The 23,293-nt window shown below is 61.8% G+C and overlaps 3 protein-coding genes across 3 annotated transcripts; all 3 read right to left on the reverse strand.

The window, feature by feature from the left end:
- Positions 1–1,198: 1,198 nt before the first annotated feature.
- On the reverse strand, positions 1,199–3,349 carry LOC123721886. Its single transcript, XM_045681961.1, has one exon. It carries the CDS (start codon positions 3,347–3,349, stop codon positions 1,199–1,201), a length of 2,151 nt encoding a protein of 716 aa, XP_045537917.1.
- Positions 3,350–7,566: 4,217 nt separating this feature from the next.
- On the reverse strand, positions 7,567–9,699 carry LOC123721887 (spermatogenesis-associated protein 21-like). Its single transcript, XM_045681962.1, has one exon. The coding sequence runs from the start codon at positions 9,697–9,699 to the stop codon at positions 7,567–7,569; it is 2,133 nt and encodes a 710-aa protein (XP_045537918.1).
- A 5,685-nt stretch (positions 9,700–15,384) lies between these two features.
- LOC123721888 (protein MLP1 homolog) lies at positions 15,385–17,535 on the reverse strand. Its single transcript, XM_045681963.1, has one exon. It carries the CDS (start codon positions 17,533–17,535, stop codon positions 15,385–15,387), a length of 2,151 nt encoding a protein of 716 aa, XP_045537919.1.
- Between the last annotated feature and the right edge of the window lie 5,758 nt (positions 17,536–23,293).

Genomic DNA, 23,293 nt, shown 5'->3' on the forward strand with positions numbered 1-23,293 from the left:
AACAGCGCCGCGACCACCGACTCCACGACGAGAGGCTGAAGACTCCGGGTAATGGGAGGACCCCTGGACCGAAGCTTATTCCGAACCATCTTATAGGGCCTCCCGAACGGATCTCTATCCAGAGTCCCCAGCATCTCGTCGTTGGCCCTGTCTTTGGCCACACCGATGGCCGTCCGCAGAGCCTTTACCGCCTCCCTGTAGAGGGAGTAGAGTCGCTCTTCTTCGGCCAAGTTGTGCCTTCTTCGACGACGGCAGCGGGTGTATTGGCGCCGCGCCGCCACACATGAGCGGCGCAGTGAGGCGACCTCCGCACACCACCAATACGCCGCTTGCCTCGAGGGGGCGGAACGCACTCTCGGCATGGCGCCGTCGCAAATGCGCGTCATGGCAGCACCGAGGCGCTCCGCCTCCTGTCCGGCGTCGGTGACGTTGTCCTCACGCGGTGCGGAGAACCACGCCTCAACAAGGGCAACCTCAACAAGGAAGTCGCGGTCCATGCGTGGGAGCGACCAGCGGGGACCATCCCCCCGCAAGGGTCGGCTTGGGCCCGTGGGGTTGGCCGGAGTCGTGGAGACAACGAACCTTATGTAAAGATGGTCCGACAGTGTCTCCACGTTCTCCAGCACCTCCCAGCCCCGAATACGTCGTGCCAGAGCGGCACCGGCAAAAGTGACGTCTACTATTGAGCCGCCCTGGCGCCGAACGCACGTATTAACCGACCCCTGGTTCAGGATCGTGAGTCCGGTCGCCGTCGCCCACTCCTCCAGCTCTTGTCCGCGCGGATCCGTCGCCGGGCACCCCCAAGCCGTTGACTTGGCGTTGAGGTCTCCGGCGACGAGCACGCGGGCGGAGTGACTTCTGCCTATGAGAACGCCGACTTCTTCTATAAACTCTTCAAAGTCGGCGAGGCTCCGGTTCGGCGAGAAGTACACCCCGACCACCATGATGTCGCCGACAAGAGCGGAGACGTATCCCCGGCCTCGGACAACGTTGGCGAAGGCCGGAGATCCCACCATGGACCGGGACGTCAAAGCCACGACACCATCTATGTCCCCCACCCAATCATCCCCTGACGGGACGCGGTAGGGCTCGGCTACCACTGCGATGTGGATCCCCCACTCCGCCATACTCTGGAACAATAAGTCTTGAGCTCTGGCGGAGTGGTTGATATTAGCCTGGAGGAGGTTCAAGTCCATTCTTAACCTTCGACCATTGGAACCTCCTCAGCCACTGGCGCTACCGCCTGGGGCGAGGAAGAAGACTGTCCGGCCACCTGGCTCGAACTGCCTTTTCCTCCCTTCTTTTTCCCCTTGGGTGGGGAGACGCAGGCTCTGCTGCCCGCGCGGTGGCCTGCCGGCCTGCCAGCGGCAGTGCAAACCGCGCAGCACAGTGCCGCGGAGCACTCGCGGGCCTTGTGGCCCGGTTGACCGCAACGGTAACACAAAGCGCTGCGATCAACCTCTTCGCTGCATTGGCCCACCGTGTGCCCACGTTCGTGACACTTAAAGCACATAAGGGGCCGGGCGTCCAGAAGCTGGATCTGTGCGGACACCCAGCCCACGAGCAGCCTTCCGCCCTCTACAATTTTTTTCGCAGCTGCGACGGGACAGGTAACAATTATTGACCCTAGTCCGTCGCGGCCAGCGTTTATTCCTCCAGCCCGCACTTGTTCCGCTGGACATACTCCTGCCGCCGCAACAGCGGCGACCACCTCGGCACTGGTAACGGAGTCGTCCAGACCCGTAACCCGTAGGCTAGCCATTTTCATGGGCCTGGAGACCCGGACGACTTCGCTACCTAAGACCTCCCGCAGCTTTTGAGCCAGGGAGTCCGCCTTTTCACCACTGGAGGCCCCTGGGAATTCGAAAAGGCGGCCTCCATTGGCTGCCTTTCGAAGTCGGACCCCCTGACCACCGAATTCCGCCACGTCTATCTTTTCTTTTGCCGCGGCAATCACCTTCGCATAAGTCGCGCCCTTCTCTTCCGCCCCCGGTTGCAACGTCAGGACGACTGCTGACGACTGGGGTTCTTGGAGCTTACGGGCGCGACTCTTTGCGTCGGGCCGCTTTTTAGGCCCCACCTTAATCCATGGGAACTCAATAAGCTGCGGCGGCTGCGGCGGCTGCTGATGCCCCTGTGGAGGACTACTTTTTGTCTTCTTCTTCTTCTTTTTCTTTTTCTTCTTCTCCCCCTCTGAAAGCGGGGTAGAAGAAGTGCCTACTTTTGTAGCCCGCGCTTGGGCTTTGGACGGACGAATTTGTGCGGACGCCGCAGGGCGCTGCGTGGACGAACCGGGAGCCTGCCGCGGGAGCCCGCTGGCGCCAGGTTTGGCTGGCGGCGCTGGGGGCGCCTTGCCCTGTACTCGTGGAGCTGGCACCGGTGCTGATACCGGTGCTGGCCCCGAGAGCGCCGCCGCGTAAGAGCGTCCGCTGTTTCTCTTGTCGGCTGCCAGCGGCGGCCGCAATCTTTTCTCCGGGAGGAGCCTGTCTTCAAACGAGGCCAGGCGGGCATTTAACATCCCGCCCACCTGGACCATCACCGTCCGACAGATCTCCTCTAGTTGGGAGGGCCCTGTAGGGGCGGCCTCCGCGATCATGTCTGTGGCTGTGGGGGCGGGACCTTGTGTCCGCCCTCTCTGCATTTCCTCCCGTAGCTCTGCCAGCTCCTTGCGGAGGCTGGCCATCTCGGCTCTTAGGCGGGCGTTGTCCGCCTGCAAGTGCCGCGTCTCTTCCGTGACTGTGCGGGCCCCGAGGACTTCCACGGCTTCCTTAATAGATGCCGCGGCGTCCTTAAGGGTCCGCACGAATGTACCCTTCAGGTTGGAGGACTTGGTTGCTACCTTGGTGATGACCTCCAAGTCCTCCTTTACTTGTTCCTGCAGCTGGGCTGCCCCCCTCTCTTCCATCTTCTGCTTGGGCTCCGGAAACAACTTAGCCCGGGTCTCCCGCCGAAAGCGGGCGATATTTGCCTCCCTGGCGAGGTCTTCCTCAGCCCTCTGCCTAGCTGCTTTCGCCTGGGCCCTCTTTTCTGTACGAGGCCCTCTGCAAGCTGATGCCTCCGACCTTTCCTCATCAGACCAGCCTGCCATATCTACCTCACTGGGGCGCTTTTGCCCGCGACCCTCACTCCAGAACCTACCGAGATCGTCCCGGTTCAATACCTCCAGGGACCCAACGCGACTAGCAGCGGACGCCATGCTCGCCGCCGCGTCCGAGTCGGACTCCGAAACCCTCCTGTCGGCCTGAGGCCCTACCGGTGTCGGGGTGCGCGTAAGCACAACCCTCAACTCCTTCGTCAACTCCTTCAACACGTTCCCCTCCTCATTACTTTTATTTTCTTTTATTTCCATACTTGTTCCCACGATTATGGGACGATATACACTCCACCACCGGGTGACGCCCGTTCCGGATAATGGGGCTTCTTACTACAGAGGTCGCCAGGTGTCTGTAGGTTTTAACGACTTTACTGTCGGGTTTTTATAGAGTTTTCCTTTCTCGCGCGCCGGCCGGCTAAGGCAAGCGCTCCGCTCCTAGTGGCCCCGCATACTCATAGTGCCGCTTCTACGAGGTCGTTGCGGTATTCCCCTTAACAAACAAAAAATAACCAAAAAATATAAAAGACCAAAACGAAAAAATGCAAGAAAAACAAACAAAAAAGAAAAAAGCCCCCCCAAAGCCACTAGGTCTACGGAGATCTAGGGAGGTCGGCGTACCCTCCCTAGTTGCGGACGGATGCCCCCCCCACCCCTCCCCGACGGCAGGTTAGTGCACGCCGGGGCCGCCCTCCCCAATTTCCGCGGGCCTGCCCGGTATGGGTGGCCCTATCCGGTGTAGCCCCGCGGAAAACCCCCCCCCACCCTACCTAACCCCCACCCCCCCTGAGGGTAATTTTTTATAGAGGTTTTCTTCCTCGCGGCCCCACGATAAGCGCAGGGCCCCCGTTTCCGCTCAGTGCGGACTTACGGGTTTGTTGGCGTTTGGTTCGCGGGGCCGAAGCCCTACCCCGGCAGAAGGCCGGGGCGTTCCCCTATCCACCACCCGGGGACGCGCCACGTCGGAGTTCACCTCTCCGCCCACTCGGACAACCGAGCAGGTCCGTGGAACCTAACCTAACCTAACCTAACCTAACCTAACCTAACCTAACCTAACCTTTTTTTTTTTTTTTTTTTATAGTCAGGAAATGCGTTTACGCACGCCTACGCCGGGCTGTGCAATGGCGTAGGGAGTGTGGGACTCGCCGGCCACAGAAGGTGACCAGAATACCCACTAAAACCTGACTGCCCTCTAACGCATTATGGCGGGCGCCACGGGAACGCTTTAGCTTTCTTCCGTGACCCCGCCTGCGTTATCGCCCTGAAGGGGCCTCCCTCTCACGCATGGTTTGTGGGGAGAAGTACGGCGGCGAAACCCCGCCTTCTTCTCCCCACTCTCCTGCGTCTGAGCGGGGGCGCGAGGGGGTTATCCTCGCGCTCTCGCTCCCTTTCCTCCTTCTGTGAAATTACTATTTCGCAGAAGGAGGAAACCGCCTCCCATGACCCCTCACTGCCCAGCATGGCGCGAATTACGCCTGGGAGTGAGAGGTCATCTCCAATCGCCGCTACCAGAGTGCGGCGCTCTTCGGACCACGCTGTACATACCTGAAGGGTGTGTTGCGCGGTGTCCTCATCAGCGCCGCACTCGTGGCACGACATCCTTTCCTCTCTTCGTATTCGGTGAAGGTATCGCCCGAAGCACCCGTGGCCTGTCAGCATCTGCGAAAGTCTATATGTGATTGCGCCGTGGCGCCTCCCGCACCAGTCCGAGAGCCGTGGGCGTATGGCCTCTATGGTGCGGGCGCCGTATTCGGCGTCCGCTAGGCCAGCAGCCCACAGCTCTATGGTCGCTCGCTTTCTCTCCGCCCGAGACCGGGCGAGCTCCTCTGGAGCCGGGGCTTCGCCCCGAGCTCTCTGCTCGGCCCGCTCCCGGTACGCTTCGGCCAGCACACCCGCTTCTATCTCCCACGGGGGAGTGCCGGCCAAAGCGCAGGCCGCTGCGTGGCTCACCGTGCGGTAGGCCATGCATGCGCGCACCGCAACGATGCGCTGCGGCCTGCGGAGGAGGGCCCTGTTTGGCGCGTCCAGGGCTTCTGCCCATATCGGCGCGCCGTACAGGGCCATACTGCGAATGACCATGGCGTACAAGCGTCTGACCTGTACGCCCGGACCTCTCAAGTTCGGGAGGAGCCTGGCGAGGGCAGAAGCCGCGCCGACGAGTCGGGGGGTTAGCGTCCGGAAGTGATCTCCGAAACGCCAACCCCCATCGAGGATAAGGCCAAGATATTTGATCTGGGCCTTAACCTCGACCTCGTCCCCGTTGATCCGGAGGGTCGCTCCTGCGGGCACTCTCCACCTCGGCCCTTTGAAGCAGAGGGCCTCGGTTTTGTGGAGTGCCACGCGGAGTCCGAGCGCCTCGATCCTCCGGACCAACAGGGTGGCCCCGGCTTCCGCCCTCCTCTTAACTTTTCTCCAGGTGGTGTCCCGGACGGCTATCATCGTGTCATCTGCGTAGCAAATGACAGCCATCCGGGGCAGCACCTCCCCGCGGATGGCCCAATCAAAGCCGATGTTCCACAGCAGGGGTCCTAGGACGGACCCCTGAGGAACACCGGAGGCCATCCGCCGCTCCTCTCTTCCCTCCCTCCCCATGTAGGACACTACCCGCTCTCGCAGGTAGTGTCCCACAATCCTCCGGAGATAGAGGGGCAGTTCGTGAAACCGAAGTGCCTCCTCTATTACTCCGAAGGGGAGGGAGCCGAAGGCGTTGGCGATGTCAAGTGACACCGCCACCGCCCCCTGTCCCCTCTCGGCCGCATCCTTCGAGAACCTTTTCAGGGCGGTCAGGGCGTCCAGGGTGGATCGCCCGGACCGGAACCCGAACTGGTTCTCGGAGAGCTGCGGCCCTTCCGTCTCCAGATGCTGGATGATTCGGGAAGCCAATACTCTTTCGAGTAACTTCCCAGCCTCATCCAGCATCACGAGCGGCCGGTGACCAGAAGGAGAGTCGACGGGGTGACCCTCCTTCCTCAGCAACACCAGCCGCCCCTCCTTCCACACCCCGGGGAAACGCCCCTCCGCCAGACAGTCGTTAAACAGTCTGCGGAGGCGTTCCCCGAGGTGTTCCAGCGCAATGTGTAGGACCTTTCCAGGCACTCCGTCTGGCCCCGGGGCCTTGCGGGTCCCCCTGAGCCGGCCCGCCGCTCTGGCCATTTCCTCCTTCGTTATCGGGGGTGGGGCGAGGGCGGCGGACCGGTTCAGCGGTTCGTCGTCGTCCGCCGGCATGTCTCTTGTCATGCGCGGTGGTACAAAAGAAGGGCTATCCGGGAACAGCCCTTCGACCACCGCGCTAAGGACCGCCGGCTCCATCGTTTCCGTGGGGGGCGCCACCTTCAGCTTCGCCCGCACCATGCGGTATGGGCGCCCCCACGGGTCTGCGTCTAAGGTCGCCAAGAACTCCGCATAGGCAGAGTCCTTTGCGGCCTTGATCGCGCTGGAGAACGCCTTCTTTGCCGAGCTCAGCTCGGCGTGAAGGCGTTCTAGCTCCTCCTCTGTTCGGTTCCGCCGTCTGCGGCACCGGGTGAATGCACGTCGGGCTGCGTTACTGGCGGAGCGCAGGGCGGCTAGGTCCTGCGTCCACCAGTACACGCCTTCCCGGGGCGCGAAGCCACGTCGCGCCCTGGGCATTCCGGCGTTGCAGACGGCGGTCAGATCTCGACGAAATCTCGCCGCCCTCTCGTCGACCCCCACCGTTTGGGGGGGTTCCTCCGCCCATGCCCGGACGATGGCGGCTTCTTCCGCCAGGTCAGGGTCGAGGCGTGAGAGCTGCCACTTTGGGAAGCCCTCAACGCCTCGTCGTCCTGCCGCTGCCGTCCGGGCCTGTGACCCCTGGGGCGCGGTGGAGACCCTGAACCGGATGTACAAATGATCGGACAGGGTCTCCACCTCCTCGAGGACACGCCAACACGATATGCGTGCACCGATGCCGGGGGTCGCGAACGTGACGTCCACGACTGATCCCCCTTGTCGGCGCACGCACGTGTTGGCGTTGCCTTGGTTCTCCGGAACTAAGCCGATCATGACGGCCCAGTCCCGGAGAAGCGCCCCTTTCAGGTCAGTGATGGAGGACCCCCACGCTGCGCACTTAGCGTTGAGGTCCCCCATCACGATGACCTGGGCCGGTGATGCTCGCTGCACAACCGGCTCCAGGCCATCCAGGAACCTCTCGAATTGTCGGAGGTTCCTGTTTGGGGAGAAGTAGACTCCTATGAGTACTACTTCTCCCCAGTTCACCGCCACGTAGCCCGCTCCTCGCTCCCTGAGGGAGAGGGGTCGCGGGCTCGAAGGCGGCGCCACAATGGCGACTGATCCCTCTGTGTCCCCGAACCAACTGGGTTGGGGGGGGACAAAGTAGGGTTCAGCCACGACCGCAACAGCAATTCTCCACTCTGCCAGGCACTGCATGAGCAAGTCCTGTGCCCTGGCAGAGTGGTTGGTGTTCGTCTGTAGTAGGTCGAAATGCAGGTGTCTTGGCATTAAGATACCTGCATTTCTTCCTCCTCAGCCATACGGCTGCCGTGCGGTTGGGGCTGAGTGCGAGGCACTCTGCTCGACGACGGGGCTTTGCCCTTCACCGACGGGGGTGTGCACTTGGCACCCCCCATCACATGTGAGTGTGGGCGCCCCGTCGTTGCACACACGGTGCATTTGCAGGGGGCCTCGCACTCTGCCGACTTGTGTCCTTCACTGCCGCAGCGGAAGCAGAGACGCCCGTTCTCTGTCTCCGCTGGGCATAGAGCGCGAGTGTGGCCCAGCATCATGCATTTATAGCAACGCAATGGCTGGGCCTCCACTGCTTTGACGGTGGCCATCGTCCATCCGATGGCCACTCGTCCCGCCTTCACGACTGCCTTAGCGGCAGTCGCTGGGCACTTGACCAGGGCGGAGCCTCCGCCCCAGAAACTCGGCCTGATATTGCCTACTTTCATGGAGGTGGGGGGACACCCGCCGACCGATGCCAGTTGGGCCGCCACTTCCTCAGTGGTCACCGTGTCATCCAGACCGGTGATCCTGAGGACGGCCATTTTGGTTGGGCGGGTGATGTCCGCCCAGCTGCCTACTGCCTCCACCAGGGCGGCGGCAAGGCGGTCAGCAGTTTCCTCGGGGGAGGTCCCCCCGACCTCCATCAGTTTGGAGCCGGTCATGCTCGTTCGGATCTTGACCGACTCCAAACCGAATTCCCTCAGGGATATCGAGGACCTGGCCTTTGCCAGGACCTCGGTGTACTTCGCGTCAGTCGTGGCCCCTTCCGCATTGGTCATGGTGGCCCCTTTCTTGAGGGTCACCACTATGGCCGCGGTTTTTGGGGCCACGATTTTAACGGCCTTTGGTGGGGCCGGGGCGATCTGCCGGGTTGTTCCGGCTGAGGGGGGGGAATAAGCAGCGACAGCGGCATTTCCCCTCTTCTTCCGCCGGACAACCTCGGACCAGGAGTTGCCCACAGTCCCCGACTGGGCTTCCCCCTCTCCACTTGTTCCAGCGGTTGGGGGGGGAGGGGTCGCGTCTGCCTGTCCTGCCCCCTGTTTTCCCTTGGAGGGAGGAGGTGGCGGGGGGGCAGTCGGCCGCTTTGCAGCGCCCTTCTTCGGTGCCTTCTTTACCGCCCTAGGTGTGGGCGCCGGGGATGGCTGGGCTTCCCCATCCACCTCCATGGCGCCCTCCACGATCCCCGACCGGGACTTGTGACGGGGCGGCGGCGGCTGCCGTTGGTCGGCACGCAGGGGGGGCCTCATGACGGGCTCCGGAGGAAGGCGCATCTCCAGGTCTTGTAGGCGGGCATTGATCATCCCGCCTACCGACTGCAGGAGTTGCCCCTTCATTTCCTCCATAGCATATCTTAGCACCTCCTCAAAGTTGGGCTGCTGTGGCCCTGTGGCCTCTTTCGGGGCTGCAGCGGACTTCCGCTGCGACTCCACGTACGCCTGCTTGAAGGCACGCAGCTCGTTGCGGACAATATCCAGCTCCCTTGAAAGGCGAGCATTGTCCGCGCGGAGCCTGCGCTGCTCTTCATCTGGCGTTATATCGCGGAGGCCCTCAACCGCTTCAACAACGCATTTAGTGGCCCGGTTAATTTGGCCCCACACGGTACCCTTTAGGTGGCTACTCTTCTTGATTTCTTCCTTAATTTTCTCCACGCTTTTGAGAGCCTCCTCGGCGAGGGCCTCGACCGTGCCCCTGGATAGGGCGTCGGGGGTCCCGTCGTCAGAGGCTTTTGCTGAAGCCACTACGGGGCTCGTCTTCCTCCCGGATGGACGGTAAGTTGGGTCGGGGTCCTCCCCCTCACTATCCCCCCCATCAGCTACGTAGTCTTTAGCTTCCTTGAGGAAGCTGTAAACCCCTACCGGGCGCCTAACGCGGCCCCTCGTCGAAGAGGAGGCCACTTTATGCGCCACGGCCGGGGCGTCCTCATCTGCGGATGTAGCGGCCAACGGCCGTTTATGGGTCGTTCCCGTTCGGTACTTTAATGTCAAGCCCGCTGACCGCGGCTTACCTCCCTTGTTTGGCCTTGCGGCGTCCTCGCTGCACGCGGCGCCCGCGGCTCCCAGCCGGCGCCCGGAGGCGCCCTCGTCCTCTGAGCACGTGTAGTCCGACATGGAGGTGTCCTCCCCCATGTCGTAAGTCACTTTGCTATTGTTGTTCATAGCGTTTGCAGACTATTCATAAGTTCTACAACACTAAAAACAAACTTAATCACTAATAAAACTAAACTAATTTGGTCTCTGTCCACCCTTAAAACTATACCGGTCGATTTGTCTCGCTGAGACGCATCTCCCGGTATATCACACGTCGAAATCGGAACACTTTTTGGAATTTGTCGTAAAAGTGCCACGCCCAAAACGACCGTTACAACACTTAAACACTAAATACTTAACTAATTTGGTCTCTATCCACACTAAAAACTATATCGGTCGATTTGTCTCACTGAGACGCATCTCCCGATATATCACACGTCGAGATCGAAGCACTTTTAGACTTTGACGAAAAAGTGCCACGCCCGAAATAACCGTTAAAACACTAAAACACTAAAAACTTAACTATTTTGGTCTCTGCCCACTATGTATTATATATCACTAGATGCGTCTCGCCGAGGCGCATCTCCCGATGTATAACACTGGTATATCACCTCACTTTTTACCACATTTATCGAATTTTAAATGCGGAGCGACACGGAAGCGATGCACACGGTACGGCAACCGGCGCGCGATTAACCTAACCTAACCTTTTTTTTTTTTTTTTTTTTGTAACGAGGGAAAATACACTTCCGTACCCCTGCGCCGGGCAGTGCAATGGCGCAGGGAGTGTGGGACTCGCCTACAGTCGTTCAGCCATACCCACTAAAAACCCTCATGCCCACCTTAACGCAATGACCCGAGCTTTGTACCAGCTGAGCCATAACCAAAGCTCGGGCCGCGCGTCTGACGCCGAAGCGCCTCTCCCTAAGTGGTGAGAGCCAGAGAGGTAGGATCTTTTTTGTCCTACTACCCCAGCCCCCACCGGCGGGGCCAACCGGTCCCGCCCTCTTCCCTACTCTACGTGCCGCAGAGGGGACTGGAAAACCAGTATCCCCTCTCGGCCTCTCCATCACACATTCATTCATCTCCTCACATCTGGCCATGAGGGCCGCAGGGGGTATGGTAAACCAGTACCCACCCACAGCCCCCACGACCTCACCCCACATCCGGCCACGAGGGCTGTAAGATGGGCAGGATAAACCAGTACCCACCCACACCCCCCGCGGCCCCACCACGTCGCATCTGCCGGTGCGACCCCGGTTGGGCATGGTCAGGGCGGAGTCACTGCTGTGACCCACCGCTGACGGCCCTCTCCAGGTGGGTCGGTCATGTGCAACACCCAACACGATGACCGACCCTAGAGTTTGGTTCGCGGGGCCGAAGCCCTACCCCAGCCGAAGCCGGGGCGTTCCCCTATCCACCACCCGGGGACGCGCCACGTCGGAGTACTCCTCTCCGCCCACTCGGACAACCGAGCAGGTCCGTGGAACCTAACCTAACCTAACCTAACCTTTTTTTTTTTTTTTTTTTAAAGAGGGGAATGCTTTATGCATACGACATGCCCCGGGGGGGACACGAAGTTATGCGAGATTCTCTCCCCTAGTGGGAGCATACCCGCTAAACCACCTCTGTTCCTCCTGCGCATTGGTGACGGGGCTACGGGCACGCTTTCGCACTCCTCCGCGGCCCCGTCTGCGCTAGCCGCCGAAGCGGCTCCACCACTGGGGTGGGTGAACCCACCATCCATCCTTTAGGGGAGGCGCGCCGGAACGATACGCGCCATCCTCCTTGCCCTTCGAGGCGGGTGACAGGTCCCCCCGAACCTGCCACCACGGGGCTATGGAAGCCGGAGAGACGAGGTTTTACCCCCGCCTCCCCAGCCACCATCGGCGGGTCCGATGTCGGGCCCCGCCGTTGACCCTACGGGCCGCGGAGGGGCTGGGTATGCCAGTACCCCTCCGCGGCCCCACCATACACATCCGGCCACGAGGGCTGCAGGGGGCAGGATAAACCAGTACCCACCCGCACCCCCCGCGGCCCCACCTTCTGGCATGCTCCGAAGCGGACCCCACAGTCCGCCTCTGGCAGCCTCCTCCGGGTGGGTCGGCCCTGCACGCTAGACCAGCCCAGTCCGGCCCAAGACAGCCGGTCCTGCACGCTAGGCCGACCCTGGTTCCTCTTAGCTTCACCGTGGGAGGCAGCCACGGTTACTAGAGCCCCACCGCCACGACAAGGCGGGAACCGTTGGTGGGGAACCTAACCTAACCTAACCTTTTTTTTTTTTTTTTTTTTTTTTTTACGTTGGGAAAATGCATTTCCGCATCCCTCCCGTTTCCGGGAGGGTATGTGGGACTCGCCGGCCAAGAAGAAGTGGCCGGAATACCCACTAAAAACCCAACGATGTTCCGCCACGCGCCTGGTGACCGGGTCACGGGAACACTTGCGCAATCTTCCGCGACCCGGTCAGCGCCGTCCGACAAAGCAGACCCTCCTTTGTGGGGACCTGGGGTCCCCGAACTTCATATAAGGCGCACCGGGAACATTACAGTGCGCCTTCCACCTCGAGATCAATTTTGACGCTTGGCGGGCGATGGCTATCTCAGGTCCATCGCCCGGAGCCCTGCCACTATGGGGGCATGCGGCGGTCTTGGGCACGCTGCCTGCGCCCGGCCCTGCGGCGGCGGAGAGGATTACCGACTGCATCGTCCTCCCGCCGCCGCTCAGCCGCCTCCTTTTGCGTCATCACCTCCTCGCAAAAGGAGGCGACGGCTTGCCACGAACTGTCGCTGCTCGCCATGGCATTAGCGACGGCGGGCAGCGAGAGGTCCGTTCCTATTGCCGCCACTAGTGCGGCCCGCTGGGTCGACCAATGAGTGCATGACTCCAGCGTATGTTGCGCTGTGTCTTCCACGTGGCCGCACTCGTGGCACTCCTCGGTGGGCTCTCGTCTCGCCACCCTGCACAGATACCTGCCGAAGCAACCGTGCCCCGACAGGATCTGCACCAGGTGGAAAGAGAGAGCTCCATGCTTCCGGCCCGTCCATAGCTCAAGGACGGGCCGGACTGCCTCAATTGTGCGGTGGCCGGCAGACGGCGTTAAAAGCCGCTCCTGCCACTGAACGACAAGTTCGGCCTCCGCCGCCTGCCGCCACGTACGTTCCTGCACTGGGGGAGGGGGTTCTCCCCGGAGACGGGCATCCGCTCGCCGCCAGTAAACACCGGCGAGCACTTCGGCGTCCAAATCCCAGGGCGGCGTCCCCGCCAACACACAGGCCGCCTCACATGATATGGTGCGATATCCTCGGATCACTCTGACCGCCATGATTCTCTGGGGCCCACGTAAAAGGGCCCTAGTACGGGCGGTCAGAGCGTCCGACCAAATAGGCGCTCCGTAGAGCGCCATGGATCGCACCACACCTGTGTAAAGGCGGCGACACCGCGAGCTCGGTCCGCCCAAGTTCGGCAGGAGCCTACTGAGGGCTCTAGCCGCTCCCACGAGCTTTGGGACGAGACGCCGAAAGTGCTCCTCGAAGTTCCATCGGCTGTCGAGAACAAGACCTAAGTATTTCATTGTGCTCCCGACGCCGATGGAAACTCCGCCAACCACGACTTCGGACTGGGCTGGAGGCGCTCTTCGAGGCCCATGAAAGTATAGGGCCTCAGATTTGTGTAAGGCTACCTCCAATCCCAGTCCTCGGATTCTGGCCACTATTTGGGCCACGCCGGCTGTTGCTCTGCTTCGAGCCTCCCTGTCCGTGCTGCCACAGGCCGTCACGAGGGTGTCGTCGGCGTAGCATACGACGTTAACACCCCTCGGGACGGCCCCGCGCAGGACCCAGTCGTACCCGATGTTCCACAGGAGGGGCCCAAGAACCGACCCCTGTGGAACACCGCACGACATCTCCCTCTCTGACCAGCCACCGCTGGTAGGGTACCCGACCGATCGCTCGGAGAGGTAGGCCGCCACGATCCTCCGAAGGTACCGGGGGACCGTGTGGTACCTCAGCGCCTCCTTGATGCAGCTCCAGGGCAAGGTGTTGAAGGCGTTCGAGATGTCAATAGATATCGCCACCAACACCTCCCCCCGGGATACCGCACTGTCCGCAAGGGCCTTCACCCGCGCTATTGCGTCGATGGTGGATTTGCCCCTGCGGAAGCCATACTGGTTGGCGCTGAGGTGCGGCCCCACCGTCTCCAAGTGGTGGACGAGGCGAGCAGCGATCACACGCTCAAAAAGTTTACCCACCTCGTCCAGCAACACGATCGGTCGGTACGCCGACGGCTCGTTTGCCGGGCGTCCATCCTTCCTGAGCAGGACCAGCTTTCCCTTCTTCCATTCTCCCGGAAACCGACCCTGCTCGAGACAGGCGCAGAACAAAGCCCGAACCCACTGTTCGAGCGGCCCTAGTGCCAGCGCCCAGGCGCGACCGGGGATGCCATCAGGGCCTGGGGCGGTATTTTTCGCGCGCATGCGCATCACCGCCGCCCCGAGCTCGGCCTCCGTGACCGGTGGCGCGCCTAGGCTCTCTTCTCCCTCTACAGTTGGAGGCGCCATGCAGGGCGCCTCGTGTTCAGCTCTTTGCGGAAACAGCGCCGCGACCACCGACTCCACGACGAGAGGCTGAAGACTCCGGGTAATGGGAGGACCCCTGGACCGAAGCTTATTCCGAACCATCTTATAGGGCCTCCCGAACGGATCTCTATCCAGAGTCCCCAGCATCTCGTCGTTGGCCCTGTCTTTGGCCACACCGATGGCCGTCCGCAGAGCCTTTACCGCCTCCCTGTAGAGGGAGTAGAGTCGCTCTTCTTCGGCCAAGTTGTGCCTTCTTCGACGACGGCAGCGGGTGTATTGGCGCCGCGCCGCCACACATGAGCGGCGCAGTGAGGCGACCTCCGCACACCACCAATACGCCGCTTGCCTCGAGGGGGCGGAACGCACTCTCGGCATGGCGCCGTCGCAAATGCGCGTCATGGCAGCACCGAGGCGCTCCGCCTCCTGTCCGGCGTCGGTGACGTTGTCCTCACGCGGTGCGGAGAACCACGCCTCAACAAGGGCAACCTCAACAAGGAAGTCGCGGTCCATGCGTGGGAGCGACCAGCGGGGACCATCCCCCCGCAAGGGTCGGCTTGGGCCCGTGGGGTTGGCCGGAGTCGTGGAGACAACGAACCTTATGTAAAGATGGTCCGACAGTGTCTCCACGTTCTCCAGCACCTCCCAGCCCCGAATACGTCGTGCCAGAGCGGCACCGGCAAAAGTGACGTCTACTATTGAGCCGCCCTGGCGCCGAACGCACGTATTAACCGACCCCTGGTTCAGGATCGTGAGTCCGGTCGCCGTCGCCCACTCCTCCAGCTCTTGTCCGCGCGGATCCGTCGCCGGGCACCCCCAAGCCGTTGACTTGGCGTTGAGGTCTCCGGCGACGAGCACGCGGGCGGAGTGACTTCTGCCTATGAGAACGCCGACTTCTTCTATAAACTCTTCAAAGTCGGCGAGGCTCCGGTTCGGCGAGAAGTACACCCCGACCACCATGATGTCGCCGACAAGAGCGGAGACGTATCCCCGGCCTCGGACAACGTTGGCGAAGGCCGGAGATCCCACCATGGACCGGGACGTCAAAGCCACGACACCATCTATGTCCCCCACCCAATCATCCCCTGACGGGACGCGGTAGGGCTCGGCTACCACTGCGATGTGGATCCCCCACTCCGCCATACTCTGGAACAATAAGTCTTGAGCTCTGGCGGAGTGGTTGATATTAGCCTGGAGGAGGTTCAAGTCCATTCTTAACCTTCGACCATTGGAACCTCCTCAGCCACTGGCGCTACCGCCTGGGGCGAGGAAGAAGACTGTCCGGCCACCTGGCTCGAACTGCCTTTTCCTCCCTTCTTTTTCCCCTTGGGTGGGGAGACGCAGGCTCTGCTGCCCGCGCGGTGGCCTGCCGGCCTGCCAGCGGCAGTGCAAACCGCGCAGCACAGTGCCGCGGAGCACTCGCGGGCCTTGTGGCCCGGTTGACCGCAACGGTAACACAAAGCGCTGCGATCAACCTCTTCGCTGCATTGGCCCACCGTGTGCCCACGTTCGTGACACTTAAAGCACATAAGGGGCCGGGCGTCCAGAAGCTGGATCTGTGCGGACACCCAGCCCACGAGCAGCCTTCCGCCCTCTACAATTTTTTTCGCAGCTGCGACGGGACAGGTAACAATTATTGACCCTAGTCCGTCGCGGCCAGCGTTTATTCCTCCAGCCCGCACTTGTTCCGCTGGACATACTCCTGCCGCCGCAACAGCGGCGACCACCTCGGCACTGGTAACGGAGTCGTCCAGACCCGTAACCCGTAGGCTAGCCATTTTCATGGGCCTGGAGACCCGGACGACTTCGCTACCTAAGACCTCCCGCAGCTTTTGAGCCAGGGAGTCCGCCTTTTCACCACTGGAGGCCCCTGGGAATTCGAAAAGGCGGCCTCCATTGGCTGCCTTTCGAAGTCGGACCCCCTGACCACCGAATTCCGCCACGTCTATCTTTTCTTTTGCCGCGGCAATCACCTTCGCATAAGTCGCGCCCTTCTCTTCCGCCCCCGGTTGCAACGTCAGGACGACTGCTGACGACTGGGGTTCTTGGAGCTTACGGGCGCGACTCTTTGCGTCGGGCCGCTTTTTAGGCCCCACCTTAATCCATGGGAACTCAATAAGCTGCGGCGGCTGCGGCGGCTGCTGATGCCCCTGTGGAGGACTACTTTTTGTCTTCTTCTTCTTCTTTTTCTTTTTCTTCTTCTCCCCCTCCGAAAGCGGGGTAGAAGAAGTGCCTACTTTTGTAGCCCGCGCTTGGGCTTTGGACGGACGAATTTGTGCGGACGCCGCAGGGCGCTGCGTGGACGAACCGGGAGCCTGCCGCGGGAGCCCGCTGGCGCCAGGTTTGGCTGGCGGCGCTGGGGGCGCCTTGCCCTGTACTCGTGGAGCTGGCACCGGTGCTGATACCGGTGCTGGCCCCGAGAGCGCCGCCGCGTAAGAGCGTCCGCTGTTTCTCTTGTCGGCTGCCAGCGGCGGCCGCAATCTTTTCTCCGGGAGGAGCCTGTCTTCAAACGAGGCCAGGCGGGCATTTAACATCCCGCCCACCTGGACCATCACCGTCCGACAGATCTCCTCTAGTTGGGAGGGCCCTGTAGGGGCGGCCTCCGCGGTCATGTCCGTGGCTGTGGGGGCGGGACCTTGTGTCCGCCCTCTCTGCATTTCCTCCCGTAGCTCTGCCAGCTCCTTGCGGAGGCTGGCCATCTCGGCTCTTAGGCGGGCGTTGTCCGCCTGCAAATGCCGCGTCTCTTCCGTGATTGTGCGGGCCCCGAGGACTTCCACGGCTTCCTTAATAGATGCCGCGGCGTCCTTAAGGGTCCGCACGAATGTACCCTTCAGGTTGGAGGACTTGGTGGCTACCTTGGTGATGACCTCCAAGTCCTCCTTTACTTGTTCCTGCAGCTGGGCTGCCCCCCTCTCTTCCATCCTCTGCTTGGGCTCCGGGAACAACTTAGCCCGGGTCTCCCGCCGAAAGCGGGCGATATTTGCCTCCCTGGCGAGGTCTTCCTCAGCCCGCTGCCTAGCTGCTTTCGCCTGGGCCCTCTTTTCTGTACGAGGCCCTATGCAAACTGATGCCTCCGACCTTTCCTCATCAGACCAGCCTGCCATATCTACTTCACTGGGGCGCTTTTGCCCGCGACCCTCACTCCAGAACCTACCGAGATCGTCCCGGTTCAATACCTCTAGGGACCCAACACGACTAGCAGCGGACGCCATGCTCGCCGCCGCGTCCGAGTCGGACTCCGAAACCCTCCTGTCGGCCTGAGGCCCTACCGGTATCGGGGTGCGCGTAAGCACAACCCTCAACTCCTTCGTCAACTCCTTCATCACGTTCCCCTCCTCATTACTTTTGTTTTCTTTTATATCCATACTTGTTCCCACGATTATGGGACGATATACACTCCACCACCGGGTGACGCCCGTTCCGGATAATGGGGCTTCTTACTACAGAGGTCGCCAGGTATCTGTAGGTTTTAACGACTTTACTGTCGGGTTTTTATAGAGTTTTCCTTTCTCGCGCGCCGGCCGGCTAAGGCAAGCGCTCCGCTCCTAGTGGCCCCGCATACTCATAGCGCCGCTTCTACGAGGTCGTTGCGGTATTCCCCTTAACAAACAAAAAAAATAACCAAAAAATATAAAAGACCAAAACGAAAAAATGCAAGAAAAAACAAACAAAAAAGAAAAAAGCCCCCCCAAAGCCACTAGGTCTACGGAAATCTAGGGAGGTCGGCGTACCCTCCCTAGTTGCGGACGGATGCCCCCCCCACCCCTCCCCGACGGCAGGTTAGTGCACGCCGGGGCCGCCCTCCCCAATTTTCCGCGGGCCTGCCCGGTATGGGTGGCCCTATCCGGTGTAGCCCCGCGGAAAAACCCCCCCCACCCTACCTAAACCCCACCCCCCCCTGAGGGTAATTTTTTATAGAGGTTTTCTTCCTCGCGGCCCCACGATAAGCGCAGGGCCCCCGTTTCCGCTCAGTGCGGACTTACGGGTTTGTTGGCGTTTGGTTCGCGGGGCCGAAGCCCTACCCCGGCAGAAGGCCGGGGCGTTCCCCTATCCACCACCCGGGGACGCGCCACGTCGGAGTTCACCTCTCCGCCCACTCGGACAACCGAGCAGGTCCGTGGAACCTAACCTAACCTAACCTAACCTTTTTTTTTTTTTTTAAAGAGGGGAATGCTTTATGCATACGACATGCCCCGGGGGGGACACGAAGTTATGCGAGATTCTCTCCCCTAGTGGGAGCATACCCGCTAAACCACCTCTGTTCCTCCTGCGCATTGGTGACGGGGCTACGGGCACGCTTTCGCACTCCTCCGCGGCCCCGTCTGCGCTAGCCGCCGAAGCGGCTCCACCACTGGGGTGGGTGAACCCACCATCCATCCTTTAGGGGAGGCGCGCCGGAACGATACGCGCCATCCTCCTTGCCCTTCGAAGCGGGTGACAGGTCCCCCCGAACCTGCCACCACGGGGCTATGGAAGCCGGAGAGACGAGGTTTTACCCCCGCCTCCCCAGCCACCATCGGCGGGTCCGATGTCGGGCCCCGCCGTTGACCCTACGGGCCGCGGAGGGGCTGGGTATGCCAGTACCCCTCCGCGGCCCCACCACACGTCCGGCCACGAGGGCTGTTAGATGGGCAGGATAAACCGGTACCCACCCACACCCCCCGCGGCCCCACCTCCAGGCCTGCTCCGAGGCGGACCCCCACAGTCCGCCTCTGGCAGCCTCCTCCGGGTGGGTCGGCCCTGCACGCTAGACCAGCCCAGTCCGGCCCAAGACAGCCGGTCCTGCACGCTAGGCCGACCCTGGTTCCTCTTAGCTTCACCGTGGGAGGCAGCCACGGTTACTAGAGCCCCACCGCCACGACAAGGCGGGAACCGTTGGTGGGGAACCTAACCTAACCTTTTTTTTTTTTTTTTTTTTAAAGAGGGGAATGCTTTATGCATACGACATGCCCCGGGGGGGACACGAAGTTATGCGAGATTCTCTCCCCTAGTGGGAGCATACCCGCTAAACCACCTCTGTTCCTCCTGCGCATTGGTGACGGGGCTACGGGCACGCTTTCGCACTCCTCCGCGGCCCCGTCTGCGCTAGCCGCCGAAGCAGCTCCACCACTGGGGTGGGTGAACCCACCATCCATCCTTTAGGGGAGGCGCGCCGGAACGATACGCGCCATCCTCCTTGCCCTTCGAAGCGGGTGACAGGTCCCCCCGAACCTGCCACCACGGGGCTATGGAAGCCGGAGAGACGAGGTTTTACCCCCGCCTCCCCAGCCACCATCGGCGGGTCCGATGTCGGGCCCCGCCGTTGACCCTACGGGCCGCGGAGGGGCTGGGTATGCCAGTACCCCTCCGCGGCCCCACCATACACATCCGGCCACGAGGGCTGCAGGGGGCAGGATAAACCAGTACCCACCCGCACCCCCCGCGGCCCCACCTCCTGGCATGCTCCGAAGCGGACCCCACAGTCCGCCTCTGGCAGCCTCCTCCGGGTGGGTCGGCCCTGCACGCTAGACCAGCCCAGTCCGGCCCAAGACAGCCGGTCCTGCACGCTAGGCCGACCCTGGTTCCTCTTAGCTTCACCGTGGGAGGCAGCCACGGTTACTAGAGCCCCACCGCCACGACAAGGCGGGAACCGTTGGTGGGGAACCTAACCTAACCTAACCTAACCTTTTTTTTTTTTTTTTTTTTTTTTTTTTTTTTTTTTTTTTTTTTTTTTTTTTTTTTTTTTTTTATAGTCAGGAAATGCGTTTACGCACGCCTACGCCGGGCTGTGCAATGGCGTAGGGAGTGTGGGACTCGCCGGCCACAGAAGGTGACCAGAATACCCACTAAAACCTGACTGCCCTCTAACGCATTATGGCGGGCGCCACGGGAACGCTTTAGCTTTCTTCCGTGACCCCGCCTGCGTTATCGCCCTGAAGGGGCCTCCCTCTCACGCATGGTTTGTGGGGAGAAGTACGGCGGCGAAACCCCGCCTCCTTCTCCCCACTCTCCTGCGTCTGAGCGGGGGCGTGAGGGGGTTATCCTCGCGCTCTCGCTCCCTTTCCTCCTTCTGCGAAATTACTATTTCGCAGAAGGAGGAAACCGCCTCCCATGACCCCTCACTGCCCAGCATGGCGCGAATTACGCCTGGGAGTGAGAGGTCATCACCAATCGCCGCTACCAGAGTGCGGCGCTCTTCGGACCACGCTGTACATACCTGAAGGGTGTGTTGCGCGGTGTCCTCATCAGCGCCGCACTCGTGGCACGACATCCTCTCCTCCCTTCGTATCCGGTGAAGGTACCGCCCGAAGCAGCCGTGACCTGTCAAAATCTGGGAAATTCTGTATGTTATTGCGCCGTGGCGCCTCCCGCACCAGTCCGAGAGCCGTGGGCGTATGGCCTCTATGGTGCGGGCGCCGTATTCGGCGTCCGCTAGGCCAGCAGCCCACAGCTCTATGGTCGCTCGCTTTCTCTCCGCCCGGGACCGGGCAAGCTCCTCTGGAGCCGGGGCTTCGCCCCGAGCTCTCTGCTCGGCCCGCTCCCGGTACGCTTCGGCCAGCACACCCGCTTCTATCTCCCACGGGGGAGTGCCGGCCAAAGCGCAGGCCGCTGCATGGCCAACCGTGCGGTAGGCCATGCATGCGCGCACCGCAACGATGCGCTGCGGCCTGCGGAGGAGGGCCCTGTTTGACGCGTCAAGGGCTTCTGCCCATATCGGCGCGCCGTACAGGGCCATACTGCGAACGACCATGGCGTACAGTCGTCTGACCTGTACGCCCGGACCTCTCAGGTTCGGGAGGAGCCTGGCGAGGGCGGAAGCCGCGCCGACGAGTCGGGGGGTTAGCGTCCGGAAGTGATCTCCGAAACGCCAACCCCCATCGAGGATAAGGCCAAGATATTTGATCCGGGCCTTAACCTCGACCTCGTCCCCGTTGATCCGGAGGGTCGCTCCTGCGGGCACTCTCCACCTCGGCCCTTTGAAGCAAAGGGCTTCGGTTTTGTGGAGTGCCACGCGGAGTCCGAGCGCCTCGATCCTCCGGACCAACAGGGTGGCCCCGGCTTCCGCCCTCCTCTTGACTTTCCTCCAGGTGGTGTCCCGGACGGTTATCATCGTATCATCCGCGTAGCAGATGACAGCCATCCGGGGCAGCACCTCCCCGCGGATGGCCCAGTCAAAGCCGATGTTCCACAGCAGGGGTCCTAGGACGGACCCCTGAGGAACACCGGAGGCCATCCGCCGCTCCTCTCTTCCCTCCCTCCCCATGTAGGACACTACCCGCTCTCGCAGGTAGTGTCCCACAATCCTCCGGAGATAGAGGGGCAGTTCGTGAAACCGAAGTGCCTCCTCTATTACTCCGAAGGGGAGGGAGCCGAAGGCGTTGGCGATGTCAAGTGACACCGCCATCGCCCCCTGTCCTCTCTCGGCCGCATCCTCCGAGAACCTTTTCAGGGCGGTCAGAGCGTCCAGGGTGGATCGCCCGGACCGGAACCCGAACTGATTCTCGGAGAGCTGCGGCCCTTCCGTCTCCAGATGCTGGATGATCCGGGACGCCAATACCCTTTCGAGCAGCTTCCCGGCCTCATCCAGCATCACGAGCGGCCGGTGGCCGGAAGGAGAGTCGACGGGATGACCCTCCTTCCTCAGCAACACCAGTCGCCCCTCCTTCCACACCCCGGGGAAACGCCCCTCCGCCAGACAGTCGTTAAACAGTCTGCGGAGGCGTTCCCCGAGGTGTTCCAGCGCAATGTGCAAAACCTTGCCAGGCACTCCATCTGGCCCCGGGGCTTTGCGGGTCCCCCTGAGCCGGCCCGCCGCCCTGGCCATTTCCTCCTTCGTTATCGGGGGTGGGGCGAGAGCGGCGGATCGGTTCAACGGCTCGATGTCCGCCGGCATGTCTCTTGTCATGCGCGGTGGTACAAAAGAGGGGCTATCCGGGAACAGCCCTTCGACCACCGCGCTAAGGACCGCCGGCTCCATCGTTTCCGTGGGGGGCGTCACCTTCAACTTCGCCCGCACCATGCGGTATGGGCGCCCCCACGGGTCTGCGTCTAGGGTCGCCAAGAACTCCGCATAGGCAGAGTCCTTGGCGGCCTTGATCGCACTGGAGAACGCCTTCTTTGCCGAGCTCAGCTCGGTGTGAAGGCGCTCCAGCTCCTCCTCTGTTCTGTTCCGCCGTCTGCGGCACCGGGTGAATGCCCGTCGGGCGGCGTTACTGGCGGAGCGCAGGGCGGCTAGGTCCTGCGACCACCAGTACACACCTTCCCGGGGCGCGAAACCACGTCGCGCCCTGGGCATTCCGGCGTTGCAGACGGCGGTCAAATCTCGACGAAATCTCGCCGCCCTCTCGTCGACCCCCACCGTTTGGGGGGGTTCCTCCGCCCATGCCCGGACGATGGCGGCTTCTTCCGCCAGGTCAGGGTCGAGGCGTGAGAGCTGCCACTTTGGGAAGCCCTCAGCGCCTCGCCGTCCTGCCGTCGCCGTCCGGGCCTGTGACCCCTGGGGCGCGGTGGAGACCCTGAACCGGATGTACAAATGATCGGACAGGGTCTCCACCTCCTCAAGGACACGCCAACACGATATGCGTGCACCGATGCCGGGGGTCGCGAACGTGACGTCCACGACTGATCCCCCTTGTCGGCGCACGCACGTGTTGGCGTTGCCTTGGTTCTCCGGAACTAAGCCGATCATGACGGCCCAGTCCCGGAGAAGCGCCCCTTTCAGGTCAGTGATGGAGGACCCCCACGCTGCGCACTTAGCGTTGAGGTCCCCCATCACGATGACCTGGGCCGGTGATGCTCTCTGCACAACCGGCTCCAGGCCATCCAGGAACCTCTCGAATTGCCGGAGGTTCCTGTTTGGGGAGAAGTATACTCCTATGAGTACTACTTCTCCCCAGTTGACCGCCACGTAGCCAGCTCCTCTCTCCCTGAGGGAGAGGTGTTGCTGACTCGATGGCGGCACCACTATGGCTACTGAGCCCTCTGTGTCCCCGAACCAACTGGGTTGGGGAGGGACAAAGTAGGGCTCAGCCACGACGGAAACAGCAATTCTCCACTCTGCCAGGCACTGCATGAGCAGGTCCTGTGCGCGGGCAGAGTGGTTGGTGTTCGTCTGTAAAATTTCGAAATGCAGGTGTCTAGGCA

The sequence above is a fragment of the Papilio machaon genome, chromosome 17, assembly GCF_912999745.1.
Source record: "Papilio machaon chromosome 17, ilPapMach1.1, whole genome shotgun sequence".
In the NCBI taxonomy this organism is placed as follows: Eukaryota; Metazoa; Arthropoda; class Insecta; order Lepidoptera; family Papilionidae; genus Papilio; species Papilio machaon.